Source organism: Mesoplodon densirostris, chromosome 4 (genome assembly GCF_025265405.1).
Source record: "Mesoplodon densirostris isolate mMesDen1 chromosome 4, mMesDen1 primary haplotype, whole genome shotgun sequence".
NCBI lineage: Eukaryota > Metazoa > Chordata > Mammalia > Artiodactyla > Ziphiidae > Mesoplodon > Mesoplodon densirostris.
The window spans coordinates 30,553,192-30,576,390 of NC_082664.1; the positions used below are offsets into that span (position 1 = coordinate 30,553,192).

Here is a 23,199-nt window from a genome sequence, read left to right on the forward strand (position 1 = left end):
ATAGCTGAACCGCAAATTCAGTTCACCAATTGCTTTCTCAGTTGAAAGGCAAGTGATCAACTAAAAGATAAAATTGGTTGTGTAACTGAAAGAAAAACTCTCAGAAGAGATAGCTTTCTTTTTTAAATGTTTCTTAAATATATATAGGTTCAGCTTTTGAAACCAACTTTGACTGCAATTTTATTTTTTTTTACATTTACCTATCTATCTATCTATCTATTTTGGCTGCTCCGGGTCTTAGTGGCAGCATGCGGGATCTTCGCTGCGGCATGCGAACTCTTAGTTGTGGCGTTCATGCGGGATCTAGTTCCCTGACCAGAGATTGAACCCGGGCCCTCTGCATTGGGAGTGCAGAGTCTTATCCACTGGACCACCAGGGAAGTCCCTGACTGCAGTTTTAAGTAGACAGGGTCTTTCCTCATTTTATGAATCTCTAGTTTTACACTATTTTTAAGGAGTGAGTAAAGAAGCCATGTATCAAAAGGGAGAATTTTGTGGACAATATGAAAATTAGTAAAGCAGAAGTCAGAAATTAAAGTCAGATAATAGATAAGGATCATGGAATACTGTTTAAATCAGTGGTTCTTAAATTTTTGGTAGTTACAGAATCCTTTGAGATACCAAAGAAAGTTGAAGAATCTGGCCCCAGAAAGTGCACAGATACATGTGCATTCAGATTTGTACATAATCTTAGGGCATTGCTAAATCTGAAGAACCTATGCAGATGCCCTAGTCGAGAACACGTGGTCTGAATGGTAATCAGGGCTGAGGAGTAGAATGTGCCTAGAGAGCTTCAACATTCATACTGTGACAGTAATCTCTTCTCAAATACCAATCTTTAGGGCAGCCCAGACTCAATTTGTTGTTGTTGTTTTGTTTTTTTGTTTTTTTTGTGGGGTTTTTTGTTGTTGTTTTTTTGCGGTACACGGGCCTCTCACTGTTGTGGCCTCTCCCGTTGCGGAGCACAGGCTCCGGATGTGCAGGCTCAGCGGCCATGGCTCACGGGCCAGCCAAAAATAAAGAAAGTTATTTTGAATTTATGTGATTGTTTGCTTTTAGTGCTATCTTTGGAACTTAACCCTGTGAGATTAGAGTGTCCTGAAAAAATAAATTTAGCTAATCTAAGGAAATTTGTGAGTTTATTTTTTTTCAGCTGTTCAGAATGGTACCCATGGTTTTATATTTTAGTTTATATATTTTTACATTTGAAACCAACTAATACTGTTTAAACAATTAGAGTAATTTTACGATTTTCCCTAACTTTGATTTTTCTTTTTCTTTCTTAAAGGGAAACTATCTTAAGTGTCAAGTTCAAGTTTCCTGTATGTGTCTTGTCTATATCTGTGTATATCAAGTATGTGCTATTTAGCGTTTGTTTTTTTTTCTCATAGTGAATTTTCTAAAGCATTGTCTTGTTCAATCTTCCTTATAATTTATATACAAGAGGCCCCTAAAGTTAGAGGTGTAATTGTGTCAATAGAACAAAGAAAAGCAAACAAGCATAATTTAGAAGGAAAAAAAACTCTAGAGAGAAAAGTCCCCATTTTTCTAAGAGTTGTAGCTCTCTATTGGCCTTGCAGAAGCCTCTGGTTCATTTTATTTTATTTTCTCTTAAAATTTTTTTTTCTTTTTTAAATTATTTTTTTCTTTTTCTTCTGGGTCATTTTATTTTATTTTATTTGGCCGCACCACGTGGCTTGCAGGATCTTAGTTGCCCGATCAGGGATGGAACCTGAGCCCTCAGCTGTGAAAGCATGGAGTCCTAACCACTGGACCGCCAGGGAATTTCCATCTGGTTCATTTTCTATTGGGCTGGACAAACTGAATTTCAGTAACTCTATTCTTTTTAGTAAAAGTGAGACTTAAATTTTATAACTAAATGTGACTTGTTTTTCTTTCTTTCTTTCTTTCATTTATTAATTTTTTTGGCTGCATTGGGTCTTTGTTGTTGCACACGGGCTTTCTCTAGTCGTGGTGAGAGGGGGCTACTCTTCGTTGCAGTGCGTGGGCTTCTCATTGTAATGGCTTCTCTTGCTGCAGAGCATGGGCTCTAGGCACGCAGGCTTCAGTGGTTGTGGCGTGTGGGCTCAGTAGTTGTGGCTCGCAGGCTCTAGAGCACAGGCTCAGTAGCTGTGGTGCACAGGCTTAGTTGCTCTGTGGCATGTGGAATCTTCCCGTACCAGGGCTTGAACCTGTGTCCCCTCCATTGGCAGGTGGATTCTTAACCACTGTGCCACCAGGGAAGTCCCGTGCCTTGTTTTTCTTACCCCTTGTTAGATATCTCATAATTACAGGTGTGTATGTATTTATATTTCTACACTCCCTGTCTCTATCCTCAGAAGGATTTTTTTTTTTTTTTTTTTTGCGGTACGTGGGCCCCTCACTGTTGTGGCCTCTCCCGTTGTGGAGCACAAGCTCTGGACGCGCAGGCTCAGCGGCCATGGCCCACGGGCCCAGCTGCTCTGCGGCATGTGGGATCCTCCCGGACCGGGGCACGAACCTGTGTCCCCTGCATCGGCAGGCGGACCCTCAACCACTGCGCCAGCAGGGAAGCCCCTCAGAAGGATTTTAGGTGACTTGCTTTCCACCTAATTAAAATTATAAAATAGTTGATGTATACAAAAGAATATATGTACCATGTGTAGGTTATAGAGCATAATGAAATGAAAACTTGTGTATCTTCTACTCAGCTTAAGCACTACTAAAACTTTTGAAGTCCCCATGTGAACCTTTCCTGATTATGTCCCCCTTTCTTTTCCCTCAGAAGTAACAGTGCCCTTAATTATGTTTATCATTCTCTTGTTTTTCTTTCTATTTCTATACACATATCCCTAAATGTTATCATGTTTAGTTTTGCATAATTTTGAGAGGTAATGTGAGGGGACTAAGAGCACAAATTCTGGCGCCAGGCAAATCTGCCACTTAACTAATCATGTGATTTGGGCTAATTACTTAACTTTTCAGTGCTTGTTTCCTCATTCATGAAATAGAGATTAAAAATAGAATCTACCTGGTAGGGCTATTGTGAGAATAAAATGAGTCATTATATGCAAAGTGCACAGTGTACAGTGCCTGGTACGCATGCAGTATTCTCTGAGTTGTTAGTATTTGTATGAAGGTATCATAATATAAACAGTTTGCTTCCCTCCTCCCTCAACATTATGATTGTGAGATTCATCCATGTTGATAGTTAGAGCTGTAGATGATTTATTTTTACTTCTTTTTCTCTCAATTAAATTTTTTATTTTTTATTTATTTTTATTTTATTTTATTTTATTTTTTTATTTTTGTGGTACACGGGCCTCTCACTGTCGTGGCCTCTCCCATTGCGAAGCACAGGCTCCGGACGCGCAGGCCCAGCGGCCGTGGCTCACGGACCCAGCCGCTCCGCGGCATGTGGGATCCTCCCAGACCGGGGCACGAACCCGCGTCCCCTGCATCGGCAGGCAGACTCTCAACCACTGCGCCACCAGGGAAGCCCAAATTTTTTATTTTTAAAAATGTTTAAATTGAGGTCTTATTTTTATTTCTGCATGGTATTCTAATAGTGTGAATATTCTGTATTTCTTGTGTTGATGGATAATTAGATTCTAGTGTTTATTTTACTGTTACAAATAATAAACAATGCTACGCAGACATTATCTTGCACACCTTCTTGTGCACGTTTAAGAGTTTCTCTAGGATATACACCTAGAGAAGGAACTGCTGAGTTGTAAGGGTATGTGAGTCTTCAACTTTCCTAGACAATGCCAAATTACTTATCAAAATGGTTGCACTAGCTTATGCTCCTGTAAGAGTATGAGAGTGCCCATTGCTCCATATTTTATTGTCTGATTCTTTAATATTTGCAAAACTGACAGATGTAAAATGGTATGTAGTGACTTTTAAAAAATTATTTATTTTATTTATTTTTGGCTGTGTTGGGTCTTTGTTGCTGCACGCAGGCTTTCTCTAATTATGTCAATGGGCTTCTCATTGTGGTGGCTTCTCTTGTTGCGGAGTTTGGGCTCTAGGCATGCAGGCTTCAGTAGCTGTGGCTCGTGGGCTCTAGAGCACAGGCTCAGTAGTTGTGGCTCACGAGCTTAGCTGCTCTGTGGCATGTGGGATCTTCCTGGACCAGGGCTCGAACCCGTGTCCCCTGCATTGGCGGTGGATTCTTAACCACTGTGCCACCAGGGAAGCCCAGAGACAGTATTTCTTAACAATCTGTAAACTTGCACGTGAAACTCCTGTTAAAGTACCATTCACAGTAGATGCCTAATATTTATTATTTCTTCTTGTTCTTTTCTTGGTCTTTCCTGGGTAGAGCAAATTACCATGTGTGCTTGTAATCCTTCATACACTCGTATACTTAGGTATAGTGTTCAAGAAATCTATTTATCTTGTCAAGCATGAGGTTAATTACCATGAAAAGTATGATAATTTAGCTGATCTTTTGATTAATATTATAGATAAGATTTCCTATTTGAAACAGTCAAGCAAATACTTTTAGAAAACTGCCTTTAATTCCAGCACTGGAATTTAGTACACCTTTCTCCGATTTAAATACTCTAAATCTGATTTCAACAGATATTATATCAGCAAATAGTGCATTTTCTAGAGCAGGCATGAAAACAAGATTCAGGAGCACTTCTAGTATTAACCGTCTGGATTCAGTTCACTGTTATCTGCTGGATTATTATAGTAGCCTCCTAATTGTCTCCCTGCTTCATTCTTGTCCTCTTCAATCTATTCTTAACCCAGCGGCCAAATGTAAAATATAGGTGCTTCCTTTTAGAACCCTCTAGTGGCTCCCCATTTCTCTCAGAGGAAAAACCAAAGTGTTTGGCCCACAGGGTCCTATATTACTTTGTCCTGTGTAACCCATCTGGTCTCATCTCTCCTATTCTCTTGTCTTCATTTTGCACTGGACACACAGACCTTCTTTTGTTTGTCAGACACTCTAGGCAAGCTATCCCCTCAGGACCTTTGCATTAATTATTTTCTTTTTCTGGAACGCTCATCCTACTGCATGGCTCACTTTTTTAGCTTCTTCAATTCTTTGCTCAGGTGTTACTTTCTTAATTTAAAATTTCATCCCTGCCTCCAGTACTTCTAATCCCCCTCTTAACCCTGTTCATCTTTTTTTTTTTTTTTCTTGCGGTACTTGGGCCTCTCACTGTTGTGGCCTCTCCCGCTGTGGAGCACAGGCTCCAGATGCGCAGGCCCAGCGGCCATGGCCCACAGGCCCAGCTGCTCCGCGGTATGTGGGATCCTCCCGGACCGGGGCACGAACCCGTGTCCCCTGCATTGGCAGGCGGACTCTCAACCACTGCGCCACCAGGGAAGCCCTGTTCATCTTTTTCTGCATAGCATTTACCACCTCTAACATACCACAGAGGTGGTGGTGTTCGGGTAAATGTTTCACAATTAGTTCTCCAAGTATAGTTCCAACATGAATGATGGTTGATGTTTTTGCTTGTTTAGTGAGTAAGATGAAAGTGAAGCAATGAAGATGTGTGTCAAAATTTCACTCATTTGTCATTGATGTAAGAGACTTCTTTGCTGAATTGGATAATAGTTTTCAAGTAATGGAAAAATATTTCCTCAAAATTTTTGTGCTATTCACAATGTAATGGTTATAGACACCACAAACTTTTAAGTTCAATCTGCATCTTAACATTTTCTCCATCAGTTTCTTAGATCTAAACAATCACAGAACAATAAATCAAGCAGTGATTGGTAGTTTTTGCCAAATTCTGTAGTGTAAATACTTCCACCATGGCCGATTTCAAGTTATCAACATGAAGTCACTGAACTGAATGTGTTGTTGGGAAGAGATGTACAATAGCCCGGCATTAGATAGTATTTCTACCTTACAGATAGAAAATCATAAATAACCCCAAGAACATAGATAATAGTAAAATGTAGTTAAAAAAAAAAGGAAGTGATGAATTTTTACCTTTGTTTTAAAGTAACTTATATAATTATAAGTTATTATATAACTTATATAATTATAACATATAATTATTATTTAATTTGTAATAAAGGCTATGTTTAGCACCCAGTTCACAAACTTGCTGAAAATTTGACAGTTGGATCTTGCCAGTCAGCACACCACTGTGAATAATCTGGCTATTTATTTTCTGTCTATCTCCTTCATAGAGGCAGGGGTTTTGTTCTGTATTGTTTACTGCAGCATGGCATGGTAGGCAGTCAATAAATACTTGTTGACTGAATTTTAGTTAAAATATTTGAGGTCTTTTATATATAATTTTAAATTCATATAAATAAATGAACTAAGTGCTGAGTGAAAAATAAATTTTGTCTTCAAATAAATTGAAACTTTTTTCTTCATTTTTAAATATGAAGTTTTGATTATAACTAGCATAAAATTCTTGTTTCTCTGAATTATTGACCTAGATTATAAATAAAATCATGCTACTCTGAAAGGGATGGAAAGATTTTCAAATTTGCCTTGCTGAGAGAAAGATATCATGTGATCCCTCTTTTATAAAAAGAAAAAAATGAAGCGTATATGCATAGAAAAAAAACAAAGGAGAAAACTCTAAAATGTTGATGGAGGTTATTTCTGTTTAGTTGGATTACGGGTCATTTGTATTTCGTTCTTTGGATTTTTCTGTTTTTCTTGTTCTTTACAAGTCACATCTATTACATGATAAAATTATTTTAAAATCAGCTTCCTTATCATATCCTAGTATAGTATTTTAGTTGAACGAGGAGGAAGTAAAATATTACAAGTAAAATATACAGGGTGAAGAAAGAGAAAGAAGTGAGAAAGCCACAGAATATTTGAAAGGTCTGATCTTCATAGGATTATGCAGGGAAGCACTGGGAGACAAGGCAGGACTGTTGAAGATCCTAAAGTTTAATGTCTGAGTCTGGCATTCAGGAGCCTCCACAACTTGAACCCAACCTTTTTCCAGCCCAACAGTTTTTGAACACATTCAAGGAAGAATTTTAGGAATTTTAATCTGGCACAACTATGTAAGGAGATTAGAGGAAAGGGGACTTGGAGTCCAGGGGCTGTTGCAGAGGTTCATGGATGAAGTGATTTTTCTGCCAGGGCAATTAGGAATAGAAATGCTGAATGGCTGAATACCAGAGATATTGATACCTATTCCCACCCAGTAGCACCTATTGATGGACTTGGTATGGAAGAATTATGAAAAAGTGTCAGAGATGAACCTTAGAGTATGCTCTTCTCATTTCAAAGCTTTGATGGATGTAAAGGTGTTACGTAGAAATAGGAAAGTCAGGAAGAAGAGCTTGTTTGAAAGGAAAGATAAATTGATTTGGAGACATTTGAATTGGAGTTGGAAGTACAAGACTAGAAATCACAAAGAAGTCAGGGCTAAATATGAACTCTCTATGGGAGATAGAGAAAGAAAAGAACTTATGCTTATAATTAGTTGAATTTTAACCAATTAAAAAAAATCTCAGTTCAATATATAATCTGTTTGTGAATTCAGAGAAGGAAAGGTACAGTTTGTCATGAGCTATAACCTTACATATTGACAGGGACATTTTTAGTTTGCTAATAAGGTGACTTATGTTGATTGATTTTCAAATGTTTACTAACTGCATTTATTAGAAAAACTCCATGTAGTCATGATATATTTTTAATGTATTTAGTTTGATTTACTAAAATTTTGTTTAGAATTTCTGTATGTATGTTCATGAGAGATATTGGTCTATCTACTTAAGAAGCTTAAATAATGTCTTTGTTTGGTTTTGGTATCAGGTAATCTTAGCCTGATAGAATGACTTGAGAAATATTCCCTCCTCTTCAATTTTTTGGGAAGAGTTTGTGTAGAATTGGTATGATTTCTTCCTTAAATGTTTGACAGAATTCACCAGTGAATCTGTTTAGCCCAGGAGTTGTATTTGTGGAAAGATTTTAAACTATAAATTCAGTTTCATTAATAGATATAGGACTATTTGGGGTCATCTATTTCTTCTTGAATAAGCTATGAAAGTTTGTAACTTGAAAGGAATTTTTCCATTTCATCTGAGTTGTTGAATTTATGGGCATAAACTTGTTCATAATATTCCCTTATTATTTTTAATATCTGTAGAATATTAGAGACAACACCTCTCTCATTCTTGATATTGGTAATTTGTATCTTTTTTCCCCCTAAATAGTCCAGCTGTAGGTTTATCAGTTTTTTTAATCTTCTCAAAGAGCCAGCTTTTGGTTTCCTTTTCTCTATGTTTCTATTTTCCTACTTTATTGCTTTCTGCTTTGATTCCTACTATTTCCTTTTTTTCTGCTTACTTTTCATTTCTTTGTCCTTTTAGTTTCTATAAGTAGAAGCTAAGGTCATTGTTTTAAGTAAGACCTTTCTTATTTTCTAATATAGACGTTTAGTGCAGGGTTTCTCAGTAGTGACACTATTGCCATTTTAAGCTGGATAATTCTTTGTTGTCAGGGGCTGGCCTATGCATAGGATGTTTAACAGTATCTCTGGCCACTATCCATGAGATGTCAGTGGCATCTCCCCTAGTGACAACCAAAAATGTCTCCTCCAGATATTGCCAAATGCACAAGATTGCCCCTCCCACCCCCGGTTGAGAACCACTGGTTTAGTGCTATAAATTTCTAAGTACTGCTTTTGTTACATCCCACAAATGTTGATATATTGTGTTTTCATTCAGTTCAGAATACTTTCTAAATTCCTTTACAATTTCTACTTTGACCCGTGGGCTATTTTGAAATGTGTTACTTAGTTTCCAAATATTTGGCAATTTAATTCCATTGTGGTCATTCCATACTTTGCGTGACTTGGAGCCTTTTAAATTTGAGACTTGTTTTATGGCCCAGAAAATGTTCTGTATTGGTAAATGTTCCACATGCACTTGATTAGAATGTATATTCTGTTGTCATTGGGTGGAATGTTCTATAAATGTCAATCAGGTCATGTTGGTTGTTAACTGTTGTTCAAGTCTTGCTGTTTATATCTTTGATGGTTTTCTTCCTACTTATTCTACTAATTATTGAGGGGGGCGTATATAGCCACTCTAGCTTTCTTTTGACTTGTATTAATATGGTATACTGTTTTCTTTCATTTTACTTTTAACCTATTTGTGTCTTTATATTTTAAGTGGGTTTATTTATTTATTTTTAAATTTTATTTTATTTTTATATTTTTATACAGCAGGTTCTTATTAATTATCTATTTGATACATATCAGTGTATACATGTCAATCCCAATCTCCCAATTCATCACACCCCCACCCCCACCCCACCCGCCACTTTCCCCCCTTGGTGTCCATACATTTGTCCTCCACGTCTGTGTCTTTATTTCTGCCCTGAAAACCGGTTCATCTGTACCATTTTTCTAGGTTTAAGTGGGTTTATTGTAGGCAGCACATGGTTGGGTCTTGCTTTTTTATCCAGCCTAGTGAAGAGCTAGTTAGTCTGTCTGACTACTGGGGGACTAGTGTCACTGCTGAAGGTACTGTCTCCCCTAACAAGTCTATTCCACATTTCACTGGGGTAACATGTGGCGATGGGGGCCAACATTCAGGACCATGGTGGACAGGGTGGAGGGCTGGTGAGTACTGTTGTATCATGCTTGCTGTGCCTACCTGGGACTGGGCAGAGGCACATGAAGGCAGGCCAACCCTTTGGGGACCCTGGAGGAAGCCAGCAACTGTGCCTGAGAGAGATGAGACTTTTGGAATCTGACTTACATTGTTACTGACCAATCAAAACATTCACTGGCCTTACTACTCAGCTGAACCAGTTGTTGGATTGTGGAAGGTCAAGGGGTAGATCTTAGGCTAGGGGCTCAGCACAGTGGCTGTTTACTATCTAGAATGCAAGCATTGCAAAAACGTAATCACTGCTATGGCTATGTTAATTCATACTGGCCAGTTATATGGTGTGTGCACCTCTATTTATTCATGTTTGAGTGTGCTGGGTTTAATTCTACTTACTGTATCCTAACTCCTATTAGGAAAAATAGGGAAATAATGAGATCATCACAAGAAAAGTTTCACCCGTCGTGACTGCTTATGGTTGCCCTGATCTCTTCCCTGAACTTCAGGCTTATACATATCTCCACCTAGAAGCCCTATAAACAGACCCCTCAAATTCAACAATTCCATTTGCTGAATTCATCTATCCAGTTTACTGAGGCCTAAAACTTAGGAGTCGTATTTGGATTTCTCCCTCTGCCTCACCTTCTATAATAAATTCCTGCTCTTGACTTTCCCCATAAAGAGAGTCCTGTTGATCAAGCAAAGCTGAGTTTATTAAACTTACTGCAGCAAGGGAGAGCACCACTTTGACAGAGTCTTGGTAGTTAGGGGAAGTTAGGAAAGGGTATTTCTAGGGTTTTGAGATCTGGACTCACGTGGTTTAAGGCAGGTCCTTCAAGGTGGGGAACTGGTTGGGATGGGCAAAGTTTGTGACACAATATTTAAAATTAGTGGAGTTAACAAGAAAAGGTTCTTGAAGCAGTCTGTTATCCTGTCAGGAGAGCTGTTTGCCCTGATGTACAAATTGTTTGCCCAGATAAATTAGTTTGTAAAACTTTCCTGACACAGTGAAGCTAATTCTTGGCTTACAGTCTTACCATTGTCATTTTGGGCAAAATACTTTCCTGGAGCACAGTTACATCATGTTGACTCAGTTAATTCATAGATTTCTTGAATCTGTGTTTTGTTGATGCTGTTGCCTCTACCTGAAATACCTTTTCCCTCCTGCTCCACACAGTACGTGGCTAATGTTTGTTCTTTTAAATCTTAACTCAGGTAGTATCTCCTACAGGAATTGTTTCCTGAACCTAGACTGCTTCTAGACCATACTGTGTATGGTATTATTATTACATTCCCCATATTGTGCAGAAATTAACCTTTTATAAGGGAAGAGAGCTACCAAAAGGCAAGTTGTCTTACTAATTTCTGTATCCACTAGCATTAATAACAGGGCACATGGTAAGTTTTCCAACAGTTTTTACTGACCCAAACAAATTGGGTCAGAGGGGGGAAGACCGAAGGAATAGGAGATAAGAGGTGATGATTTAACTTTAAATTAATGTGATTGAGACAGCGTTGATGCACCCAAATGTAGGAATTTGAGTAAGAGAGTAAGACTTAAGAGTACAATTAGGAAATGATCATAGTTGGGGTAATAGTTTGTGTTGATTATTTCTCCAAGAGTGATAATGCAGAGAGAACACCAGTGGAGGACTGATATTTGGGGAATACCCTCAATGTGTAGGAGAAAGTAGAGGAAGCCCTCCAAGGCATCAGTAGAGACAGAAGTGAAGAAGATAAACCAGAGGAGTAGAGTCTGGGGACGGGGGAAGGCAGGGAGGAAACACGTGTACAAAGGAGGGCTGGAACTGTGGTGTCAAACTTTGCAGAGCATTTAAGGAATGAGAACTGTGAAAAGATTTTCTGAATTTGGCAATTAAGTTGTACCTAGTGACCTTTGAAAATTCTAGTAGAATGGGGATTTCATTTTTTAAAAATTCAGTTTGTGGGAAAGGACAAAATAAGTTGGTTCTCAGGTTTTATAGTTACAAAAATATATTCTTTACCTATATTCAACCAGGACTGTCACAAGGGTATGATTTTCTTTATTTGGGAGTAAAGTTCAGTCTTGCTGAGGACCAATAGTAAACGTTACTTTGAATTAACTTTTTTTATTTTTTTCTTATTATCTGTTTTTTTTTTTGGTAAGCAAAATCATTATACATAGATTACTTGAAAACAGAATGTTTGGTTTCTTCCTTGTATTAATGATTATCTTAATTGCTAGGTTATTTTACAGGCCAGTGGTAGTTACTCATTAAGAAGTAACAAGCAAGATACTATCATTGTGTATTTTCACTTTGCCAAGTTCAGTTTAGAACAATTATAATTAATATCACTAATTTTCAAAAATTTCCGGCTGTGAAACCCTTTCCTTAAACTTTTACATGGAACTCCAACATGTAAATCAGAGAAAGTGGAGCTTGTCTGTTTGAAGCTGTGACAGGGACCTGAAGCTCCTCCTGAGAGTTTTGTCCAGTCTTCTAACCTCCTTCTCTTCCCTTCCAAACAACTGGTGGTCCTGGGGACTCCTCTGTGGAAATCCTAGGGCTACCTAAAGCATAGCTCAAGAATCACTGACACATAATTTTCTTTGTAGAAATGCTGATTGCAAAGCGTTTTAGTACTGAAAGTGACATGATATTTAGACCCCCAAACCAACTGACACTTCCAATCTGTTCTCTTATTGGTCAGTAGAGTGGTACAACAATAAATAGCTGCCCAAGAGCAAATAAATTTGTAATAGAGCTATTTAGACAGAGGTTGGATGTCTTCCTCTAAGGGAAGTTGTCAAAGTAGTTCCTTTGTCAGTGGGAGGTTGGCCTACTATTAAATGCAGTCTCTTCCAACATCGATGATTCTCTGGTCTTGCATGTCTACATTTATCCTACCTAGTAAATATCATCTAATACGATGGGGTTTATTTTATCTTTCATTTCTTCAAATTTATAGTATGCCATATATATGACAGGCACTGTATTAGATGCGGGGGTACTATTTAAACAAATAAGTTTAAACAAATAAGATATAGCTTACCATAAAGGAAGTAGAAAATTGCTGTAAGTCTTGAGGAGTACAGTAATAGAGTTAAGCGGAGGGTGTTCATGGGAATCATATGAAATGCAAGGACCCAGACCAGATAGGGGCTTGTCAGAAAAGATGCTAGCTAGCTTCTATGAAGACTCTGAGCTGACTCTTTAAAGATGAGTAAACTTCAACAGAAGCAAATAGAGGAAGGTCTTTCTAGGCAGATGAAGGAACATGTACAGAGGCTCTGAAAGATAGCATGCCTTGTTTGGAGAACTGTAAGTAGTTTCATATGGCTGGAGCTTAGCATGTGAATGGGGCTGGTGAGTGAAGCCAGATAAAAAAAGGACTGTGTTTGCCATGCTTGGGCATTTGGACTTTATCTTGAAAGTGATGTGATGCAATTGAAGGATTTTAAGCAGAGTAATTGCATGGTCAGATTTGTGTTTTAGAAAGCACTCTGGCAGTAGTCAGGAGAACAGATCGGAATGGACCTCTCTTGGAAGCAAAGAGACCATTAAGTTTTTCAGCTTTTGCAATGATTTAAGCAAAAATGAGGATAGTAGAACCGATGTGGTGGGTGGGGGAATTCAAGATGCTAAGGAGGTAAGATCCATAGGTATTGGTCAGAGAAAGAATAGAAGTGAGGATGACTTTCAGGTGTTTGGGTTGGCCAGCTGGGTAGGTGTGTAGTCTTTTTTTGCTAAGAGAAAGAAATTAAAAAGAAAGGGATCATATAGGCTTTTTGCCTCAAGATTCTTAGGGTGCCAACTTAAGCAAGGATATAGGTGCTTTTTATTTTCTTATATTTGTATTTGTGTATATTTAAAAAATGTGATATGAAAGTATATAACAGGATGTATTATCAAGGAAGTTATGGAATTCTTTTTGGAAGTCTGTTAGATTAAGGTAGGCTCTCATTTAAGGTAGTTTAGGAATGAGTGATCTAGTTAAAGGCAAAGGGATGGATTACCTTTTGTCGAGTCCTTTGATTGTTTAATATCTACCTCATCTACTCTATAAATCAACTTTGAATTGAGAAATACTAAATTGATTTTTAGAAAATCCAGAGATTTTTACATTACCATTCATCTGTCAGAATTTTTACCTTTTAAGAAAAATGTGTGGTAAGATTGGCCTGTCTGTGTAAATTAGCTAATTTGGTAATAGTTCTGCTGTGGCATTATGAACTTTAAAATACAAAATGATTTTTCCTCAGAATGCAGACTTTGATTTTCAAGTCTTTCATTGGTGTTATGTGGGAATTAATGTTCCATCCCTTGTTATTTAACACTCCTGACAGAGAAGATGTTTCCTTTATATAGCTTTGTCACATCATTTTCTCAAGTTAGGATCACTTTTTTAGGCTGGTTGAGGTGCTTAAATCCCTCATGGAAAGAATGAGCAATGCTCCTTAACAGAAAACTGAAGGTATTGGTTTCAGATTTTGAGATTTGCCCTATAAAGAAACACTTAATCATTATGTTTATTCATTGGCTCTTAAATGCTCCATTGTTTCTTATCAGATAAGTCTTCCTTCCCTGTAGTTTTGTGATTTCTACTGTACCTTTGAAAGCATTAGAGAAGTGCCTCTTCCAATAACAAAACAAAAACACTGACTGTAGTTTAATACTTTTTAATTTACAGAGTTAATGATGAGACTGGGACCTTTGTCATCGAAAACTATTAGATTACTTTCATATCTGTAATGATTATGAATATGAAAGTACATTCTGATGTCATACTACTTGCAAGAAATTTCTTCCTTAGAATAATGTAATCCTAGAACTTTTTCTTCTTTAAGTATGTTTAAAGGAAACTTTATTTCTTTTTATAAAATATCTTTTACAAAAGGCTATTAAAGTCCCTGCTTTGCTTAGTGTCTTCTGATAGTAAGCCAAAAAGATCCCCAAATTTCAGTGTTCCAGAATGTTTTTTTCTTAATTAGGATCAAAGTTTTCAGAATATTTTCAGAAATTGTTAGCAGTTTATAATTTGGCTACAGGTACACATTTCCTTATTCAGGAGTTAGAATGGATTTGAGAGATAGATCAGGAGGAATACTCATTGGATTATTGCAATTAAAGTGCTTGAAAGTTCTTAGAATAACATCTCTTCAGATCCTACAACAGGTTATTTTTGTTTTACAAGAATAGCATTATAATTGTCTTTTCAAAAAGTGAAGTGATTTGTTTGTTTGAACTTAGAGTTACTCTAAGAGGAAGTATACTGATTGCTCATTTCCCCCTAAAACAAAACCTTTAATTTGGGATACTAGTTTTTTTATTGGGACGGTAATCCAAAGTTTAAATATGTGAGAAAGTAATAATTTCCTTTTCATACTTCTTTTACAGCTTGTAAAAATTAAAATGAATAAACTACGGCAAAGTTTTAGGAGAAAGAAAGATGTTTATGTTCCAGAGGCCAGTCGTCCACATCAGTGGCAGACAGATGAAGAAGGAGTTCGTACTGGAAAATGTAGCTTCCCAGTTAAGGTAAGAGCTCATGTTTCTATAAATCTAGACGTGGAAAAGAATTGACGGTTTATTATATGTGAAATTCCATTAATTAGGGCAGTTAAATGAAAACACTCTAAAAGCTAATCCCTTTATATTCTGCTTCAATGGTAGAATTAGTAAGAAGAAAAACAGATTATAATTAATGATTTTTCTCTCTTTATATTTAAATAAGAATTTCTTGTATATAATCTGGAACCACTACAAATAAAATCACTTCTTTTTTAAAATTTAATTTAATTTAATTTATTTATTTTTGGCCGCGTTGGGTCTTTGTTGCTGCGTGCGGGCTTTCTCTAGTTGCGACGAGCGGGGGCTACTCTTCATTGCGGTGCCTGTGCTTCTCATTGTGGTGGCTTGTCTTTGTTGCGGAGCACTGGCTCTAGGCGTGTGGGCTTCAGTAGTTGTGGCTCATGGGCTCTTGAGCGCAGGCTCAGTAGTTGTGGCGCGTGGGCTTAGTTGCTCCGCATTATATGGGATCTTCCTGGACCAGGGCTTGAACCCATGTCCCCTGCATTGGCAGGTGGATTCTTAACCACTGAGCCACCAGGGAAGTCCCAAGATCACTTCTGATGAGAATACTAATCCTGAAATATCTAAAAGTCCTGAATTATCAAGAATCACAAGAATCAAATTATTTTCAACAGGATATGCTTACTAAGTGGTGGGACAGAGGAAGCTGGCGTCTGCCTTCTTAAATACAGGCCTGGTATGTTCTAGACAAGCTTAAATGGGAAGAGTTAAGTCAAAAGGGATTTCCTCTTTAATCTTGTAACTTTTAATCATATAGAGGTCGTTTAAACTAATGCTGTCATTTGTCAGATCAGAAAAAGGAAGCTTAAAGAGGTTAAGAACATAGTGAAGATCTAGAGAAGGGGGTGCCGTGCAGGTGCTTTTTGTTACTGCTACTTGAGACTGGATAAGAAGGGTCTATATTTAAGGTCGTGGAAGAAATAAACGTACATGCTATACCGCTTAGTGAAAAGAAGCAATTAATAGTAGTATAAGCATGCTATGAGATGTATTAAGTATGAGGACAAAAAAATAGAAGGAACTACAACAAAATGTTAATATCTTGAAGAAAAAAATTTAGTTTAATATAAAGTGTTAGCATTTTTCTCTATTTTTTGTATATTCTTATGTGTGAATATTCTTATTGTGATTCTCTGCTCCTTTTTACTGCCTCAGTACTATGATTGAAACATGGACTGAAGTCTCAGAAAGAAAAACAATCAATATGACAGGAAAAGTGCTTTTGAGAATCTGTAGGTTAAATTAATACATGATTTTTAAAATACACAAATTATCCACAGTCAATGATGAAACATTTTACTAATCACTTAGTTTTGTCTACGCAGTTTATTTGCTGAAACTTCTTTTACAGGAGTAATAAACTTAATATTTAATTTTAAATGCTTAGTGTGATATTAAAATACAAACAAAACAAAACAAAACACCTCTCTTACATAAAAACTAACACTGTTCTCTATTACCCCACACCCAGCCAAACAGTAGGTTCAATTTTTTTTTTTAATAAATTTATTTATTTATTTTTGGCTGTGTTGGGTCTGTTGCTGTGCACAGGCTTTCTCTAGTTGTGGCGAACAGGGGCTACTCTTGGTTGCAGTGAGCGGGCTTCTCATTGTGGTGGCTTCTTGTTGCAGAGCACAGGCTCTAGGCACACAGGATTCAGTAGCTGCAGCACACAGGCTCAGTAGTTGTGGCTTGTGGGCTCTAGAGTGCAGGCTCAGTAATTGTGGTGCACAGGCTTAGTTGCTCAGTGGCATGTGGGATCTTCCCAGACCAGGGCTCGAACCCATGTCCCCTGCATTGGCAGGCAGATTCTTAACCACTGCACCACCAGGGAAGCCCAGTAGTTTCATTTTGATTATACAAATTGAGTATTAAGTATATTGAAGTGGGTACTGTTACACATTGTTGATTGTTTGGAGGATACTTTGCAGCCTTATAGGAGGACAATTTGGAAATATCAGTTAAAATTTTAAACACACTTTTCATTTGACCAGCAATTTTACATTTAAGAACATCCATAGATATACACTGGCACGAGTGATCATTCTAGCAGTTTGTTTATAATAGTAGAAATCTGGAAACAAATTAAATGCCATCATTCTGGGATTGGGTAAAGAAATTATGACATCAATTATGGGGAATTCTTTGACACTTAAAAAAAGAATAAGGTAGATCTGTATTCACATATTTGGTAAATTATTTTGAACACCTGCTCTATGCCAGACAGATGCTAAGTGGTAAGCAAATAAGATATAGTTCTTGCTCTTGTAGAGTTTATAGTCTCCTTGTGGGAGAGATAGACTTTAATTAGATATTTGTGTTAATAATATATGATTACAAACCGAGATATGTGCTTTTTAAAACTGTTTTTCTCTCTTTTAAAAATTTTTTATTGAAATATAGTCGATATACAATGTTGTGTTAGTTTCAGGTATGAGCAAAGTGATTCAGTTATATATATATTCTTATCTTTATATTCTCTTCCATTATAGGTCATTATAATTGAATATAGTTCCCTATGCTATACAGTAGGTCCTTGTTGGTTGTCTATTTTATATATAGTAGTGTGTATATTTTAATCCCAAACTCCTAATTTATCCCTCTCCCACCCCTTTCCCCTTTGGTAACCCTATGTTTGTTTTCTATGTCTGTGAGTCTATTTCTGTTTTGTAAATAAGTTCATTTTTATCTTTTTTTTAAAGATTCCACATGTAAGTGATGTCATATGATATTTGTCTTTATCTCTGTGGCTTACTTCACTTAGTGTGATAATCTCTAGGTCCATCCGTGTTGCTGCAAGTAGCATTATTTCATTCTTTTTTATGGCTGAGTAATATTCCATTGTATGTATTTACCACATCTTCTTTACCCATTCATCTGTTGATGGACAGTTAGGTTGCTTCCATGTCTTGGCTATTGTAAATAGTGCTGCTGTGAACATTGGAGTGCATGTATCTTTTTGGACTATAGTTTTCTCTGGATATATGCCCAGGAGTGGGATTGCTGGATCATGTGGTAGATCTATTTTTAGTTTTTTAAGGAAACTCCATACTGTTCTCCATAGTGGCTGCACCAGTTTACATCCCCACCAACAGTGTAGGAGGGTTCCCTTTTCCTCCACAGCCTCTCCAGCATTTATTATTTGTAGACTTTTTGATGGTGGCCCTTCTAATTGGTGTGAGGTGGTACCTCATCATAGTTTTGATTTGCATTTCTCTAATAATTAAGTCAAGCATCTTTTCATGTGCTCTTTGGCCATCTGTATGTCTTCTTTGGAGAAATGTCTGCTTAGGTCATCTAAGTAGACATTTTTGATTGGGTTGTTCATTTTTTTGATACTAAACTGTATGAGCTGTTTGCATATTCTGGAGATTAATCCCTTGTCCATCGCATCATTTGCAAATGTTCTTTCCCATTCTGTAGGTTGTTTTTTTGTTTTGTTTATGGTCTGTTTTTCTGTGCAAAAGCTTTTAAGTTTAATTAGATCACGTTTGTTTGAGGTAAGTGCTCTTTCAAAGGGAATCTGGTTCTGTAAGAACGTGTAACAAAAAACTTGACTTAGACTACAGGATCAGGGAAGGCTTCCCTGAGAAAGTAAAGTTTGACCTGATATCTAAAGACTGTGTAGGAATGAATTAGGTACAAAGATAGACAGAACATTTCAAAATTATGGAACGTGTATATACATAGGCCCTGGTCATGGGAGGAAAGAATATCAAGGAGCTAAAGGAAAGCTGTAGTATAGGAAGTTAGATGAACCTGAAAAGAAGTAAGGCAGAGCTTTGTAGGCCATGTTAAGGATTTTAGGCTTTTAGAGTAATGGGAAACCATTAAATGGTGTGTTGTTCATTATTTGTTTATTTTATTATGATAAAATATACATAACAAAAAAGTTTAATAATATTCATATTGTTGTGCAGTCATCAGCACTATCTATCTCCAGAACTTTTTCATCTTCCCAAACTGGGACTCTAGCTGCAGTTGTTTGGAGGTCGCCCATAGTGGTTAAAAGGAATCTGGTGAAAGATTGCTAATCCAGAGGGGAGATAATGGTAGGCTGGACTAGGGTGGTGACTGTGGAGATGAAAAGAAGTAAATTGGAAGATAATTGAGATAAAGGCAACAGGAATTGGAGACAGATTGGATCTAGGAAATGAAAAAGGGTAGTATTAAGGATGATACCTAGTATCTTGTGACAAACTGATAGAGGTAATGATCATTGATATAGGAAACATGAAAGAATATTCTCTGCATGTGCTTATACAGAATGATTTTAGTGTATTATTAAGTGATAAAGACAAGGTACAGAGCAGTTTATATAGAATGATTCTGTTTATGGTTAAAAAGAAAAAATCATGTATATGCTTATATATATGTAAGAAATATCTGTAAGAAGATGACACAGGTAATTCTGAACTCTGAATGGTAATGAAGGATTGGGGATCTTTTACTTTTCAATATATATCCTTTGGAACTAGTGACATTTTTTATCATGAGCATGTATCATATTAGTAATAAGCATATAATGTATATATATATATTTTTAAAACCTCATTCACAGGATTCTGAGAGACTCGTATACAGTGTTGAAATAACTGCAGTAAAGTTAATTGAAGCACTTTTAATTGCCTATGAAATATACAACTTTAAAGTATTTTATGTGAGATAAGTAAGGCTCAGTATCTTTCAGTGAAGTTCTCATTTGTCATAAGAAACAGCTGGTTGGGATGTATTTTAGAGGTAAACACAGAAGATAAGAGATTTGTATCTTAGGCAGGTAGGGCAGCTTATTTAGGGTGTTTTTTTTTTTGTTTTTTTTTGTTTTTTTTTGCGGTACACGGGCCTCTCACTGTTGTGGCCTCTCCCGTTGCGGAGCACAGGCTCCGGACGCGCAGGCTCAGCGGCCATGGCTCACGGGCCCAGCCGCTCTGCGGCATGTGGGATCTTCCCGGACCGGGGCACGAACCTGTGTCCCCTGCATCGGCAGGCGGACTCTCAACCACTGCGCCACCAGGGAAGCCCCTTTAGGGTGTTTTTGTTTGATCTTTTCCAAATGGTCTTTTGAAATCCTTTCTACAAGATATTCATCCTCTCTGCTGTGTTGTGTTCCCCTTTCCTGCCTTCCTTCCCAACCCACCCTACCCGCCCCATCCCATACTCTTACATACAGGTGACCCAGGATAGAATAGGAGGATCAAAACCTGAAATTCTTTTCCCATAGCCTAGAAATAGATGCATTTCCTCAGTCAGATATAACTGGGCAAATGATATCTTATCTGGGCTTGCCTTAGAAACCACTGAATTCTGAACGAGTAATGGATTGGTATAAATAAATTTCCCATGTAGGCAACTAGTAAGGTGGTGGGCATGCTTACTGAGGGAGAACATGTTTGGGGGTAGAGAAGATGAGTTCCTTTTGAGGTGCATATGAGACATGCACATGCAGATCCCCACTGACCACAAAAGCTCCATGAGCTTTGATTTTGAGGTTACAAATAAACTTTAGTGAGTAGGTGAGTTTGCAAATATGGAATCCTCGAATAACAAGGGTTGGCTATATATAAATTAACATTAGAGTCATGAGTAAGTAAGATTGCCTAGGGGAAGTGAGAAGAGAAGAAGGCCTGGGACAAACATAGAAAGGACAGGCAGTGTATTAGGTATCTTCAAAGGAGAATAAGAATGAGTAGCCAGGGCTTCCCTGGTGGCGCAGTGGTTGAGAGTCCGCCTGCCAATGCAGGGGACACGGGTTCGTGCCCTGGTCCCGGAGGATCCCACATGCCGCGGAGCAGCTGGGCCCGTGGGCCATGGCCGCTGGGCCTGCGCGTCCGGAGCCTGTGCTCCGCAATGGGAGAGGCCACAATAGTGAGAGGCCCGCATACCGCAAAAAAAAAAAAAAGAATGAGTAGCCAGAGAGATAGAAGGGAAACCAGGAGAATGTGGTCTCAGAAACCAAGGTTTCAAGGAAGAAGAAAATGGTCAAGTGCTGTAAAGAAATCAAGTAAGAAATGAAACTTCATTAGATAAAATATTTGAAAGTGTTGCTGACTTACAGTGGAGTCTTGAGGATGGAATCTAGGTTGAGTGGATGGATGCAAAATAAGGAGACAACAAATCTAGAGATTACTAATCTAAGAAGTTTGTCAGACAAGGTTATGTGATGCGGGGAGGGGTGGAAGGGGGCAGTATTGCAAGAGGTAGAAGGGAACTTTGGTGATAATGGCTATCTATTACATTGATTGTGATGGTTGTTTCTCAGGTATATACATGATTCAAAAACTCAGCAGATTGTGTACTTTAAATATGTATAGTTTATTGTATGTCAGTTATACCTCAGTAAGGCAGTTAAATTTTGTTTTTAATGAAGAAGTCTGTCTTCAAAGGAGACCAGAAAGGCAGAGTAACAAAGGGAGTGTGAGGTTGAAAACCTGTGTGTGTGTGTTGGGCGTGGAGGCGTATTTTGTTTTGTTTTTAAAAATAGTTTTATTAGATAATTTGCGTAAAATGAAGTTTACTCATTTGAAGTGTGTGAATCACCATGGTTTGATTTTGTGTTGAATTTTGTTTTTAAAATGGGAGAGACTTGAGCATAAATAAAGGTCTTTACAAAGAAGCATGTGGAGAGTGGATTCGTTTTATACTGGAGGAAGGAAGCTGCTTCTATTTTTAACAATAGCAAAGGTGAAAAACAGGGTAAATGCACTTAAATTTATGGTGTTGGTGGCATGAGATTGATGGAGTTCTATTCTAAAGATGTATTTTCTCACGGAAATAGGAAGTGAAGACATCTGTAGAAGAGAGAGGGGAGAAGTTGTGGAATTAGATTGGCATAGCTACTCTAGAGAATAGGTGATACAGAATATGCAGTTACTAGAAATAGAGATGCAATTACTAGACACTAATCAAGTGAAGCTACAGCTGGTTTGGGCTCTGCCATGTATGTTTAAATAAACTGGTGCCTGTGGAAGTGTAATAATTTAGTATTAGAGTAGTGATTAATTAGAGTTAAGTAGGTTTCAAAGCTTGTCTTGCAATTCTATCTACTAGTATAAGAGAAACTATTAACAACAGAATCCAGCAACCAAATTAAAGAATAATTTATGTCCTCACTCATTATTATCAAAAGATAAAGATCGAGGGAGCAAATACCTTTTATATCAGAATGGGACAGCTCTTTACAAACATACACACAGAGACTTCCCACTACTTTACGTTGGCTAAGATTGAATCAAATCAAATCCATAGTTGCAAGCAAAGTCAAGAAAGCAATTATTTGGTTTTTTCAGCCTGTACCGTGGAGGCAAGCTCTTCTGGCAGGGAAACCATTTGAAAGAATGGCTGTCATGTAGGCAACTAACAATGTCAGCCACAGTCACTATATCATATATAATCTTCTAAAGTATCTGTCCTCTCTTTTTTTGTTCTTTTTCCTACTGCCACTGCTTTAATCAAGTCCTCATCTTTGTTTTCTCCCTCAGACCATTACAAGAACTCTTGACTGTTTTTCTTGCTTTTGATCTTGTTTCCCTTCCAAACTATTGTCTTAGTGCCTAATAGTGATCTTTCTAAATTGCACATATGGTTATGTCACTTACCTGCTTCCTGTCCTTCAGTGGCTCTGTAATAAAACTTTGGAGAGGCATCTAGACTTCTGTAAAAGCATATTCTTTTAAGCCAAACTACCTGAGTTGAGTTTGATCTATGCCAGTTATTATTAACTATGTGATCTCTCTTAAAAATTACTTAACCTCTGTTGAATGGATAAAGAAGATGTGGTATATACATACAATGGAATATTACTCAGCCATAAAAAAATGAAATAATGCCATATGCAGCAACATGGATGGACCTAGAGATTATCATACTATATGAAATAAGCCAGTGAGAGAAAGACAAATGACATATGATATTGCTTATATGTAGAATCTTAAAAAAAAAGATACAAATGAACTTATATACAAAACAGAAATAGAAGCACAGACATAAAAAATAAATTTAGCACCAGCTTCTGGCAGCCACTGATCTATTTTTCTCTTCTGTATTTTTGCTTTTACCAGAAAGTCATATAAATGGAATC

The 23,199-nt window shown here is 37.4% G+C and overlaps 1 protein-coding gene across 6 annotated transcripts in view; it reads left to right on the top strand.

Moving 5' to 3' along the window:
- NUMB (NUMB endocytic adaptor protein) overlaps positions 1–23,199 on the top strand; it is a 174,706-nt gene that overhangs the window by 90,634 nt on the left and 60,873 nt on the right. For all 6 annotated transcript variants that reach the window (XM_060095887.1, XM_060095886.1, XM_060095889.1 and 3 more), the window contains one exon: positions 14,928–15,068. In XM_060095887.1, the coding sequence (XP_059951870.1) occupies positions 14,943–15,068 (126 nt within the window). In that variant the 5' untranslated portion in view covers positions 14,928–14,942. The remainder of the gene's footprint in view (positions 1–14,927; positions 15,069–23,199) is intronic.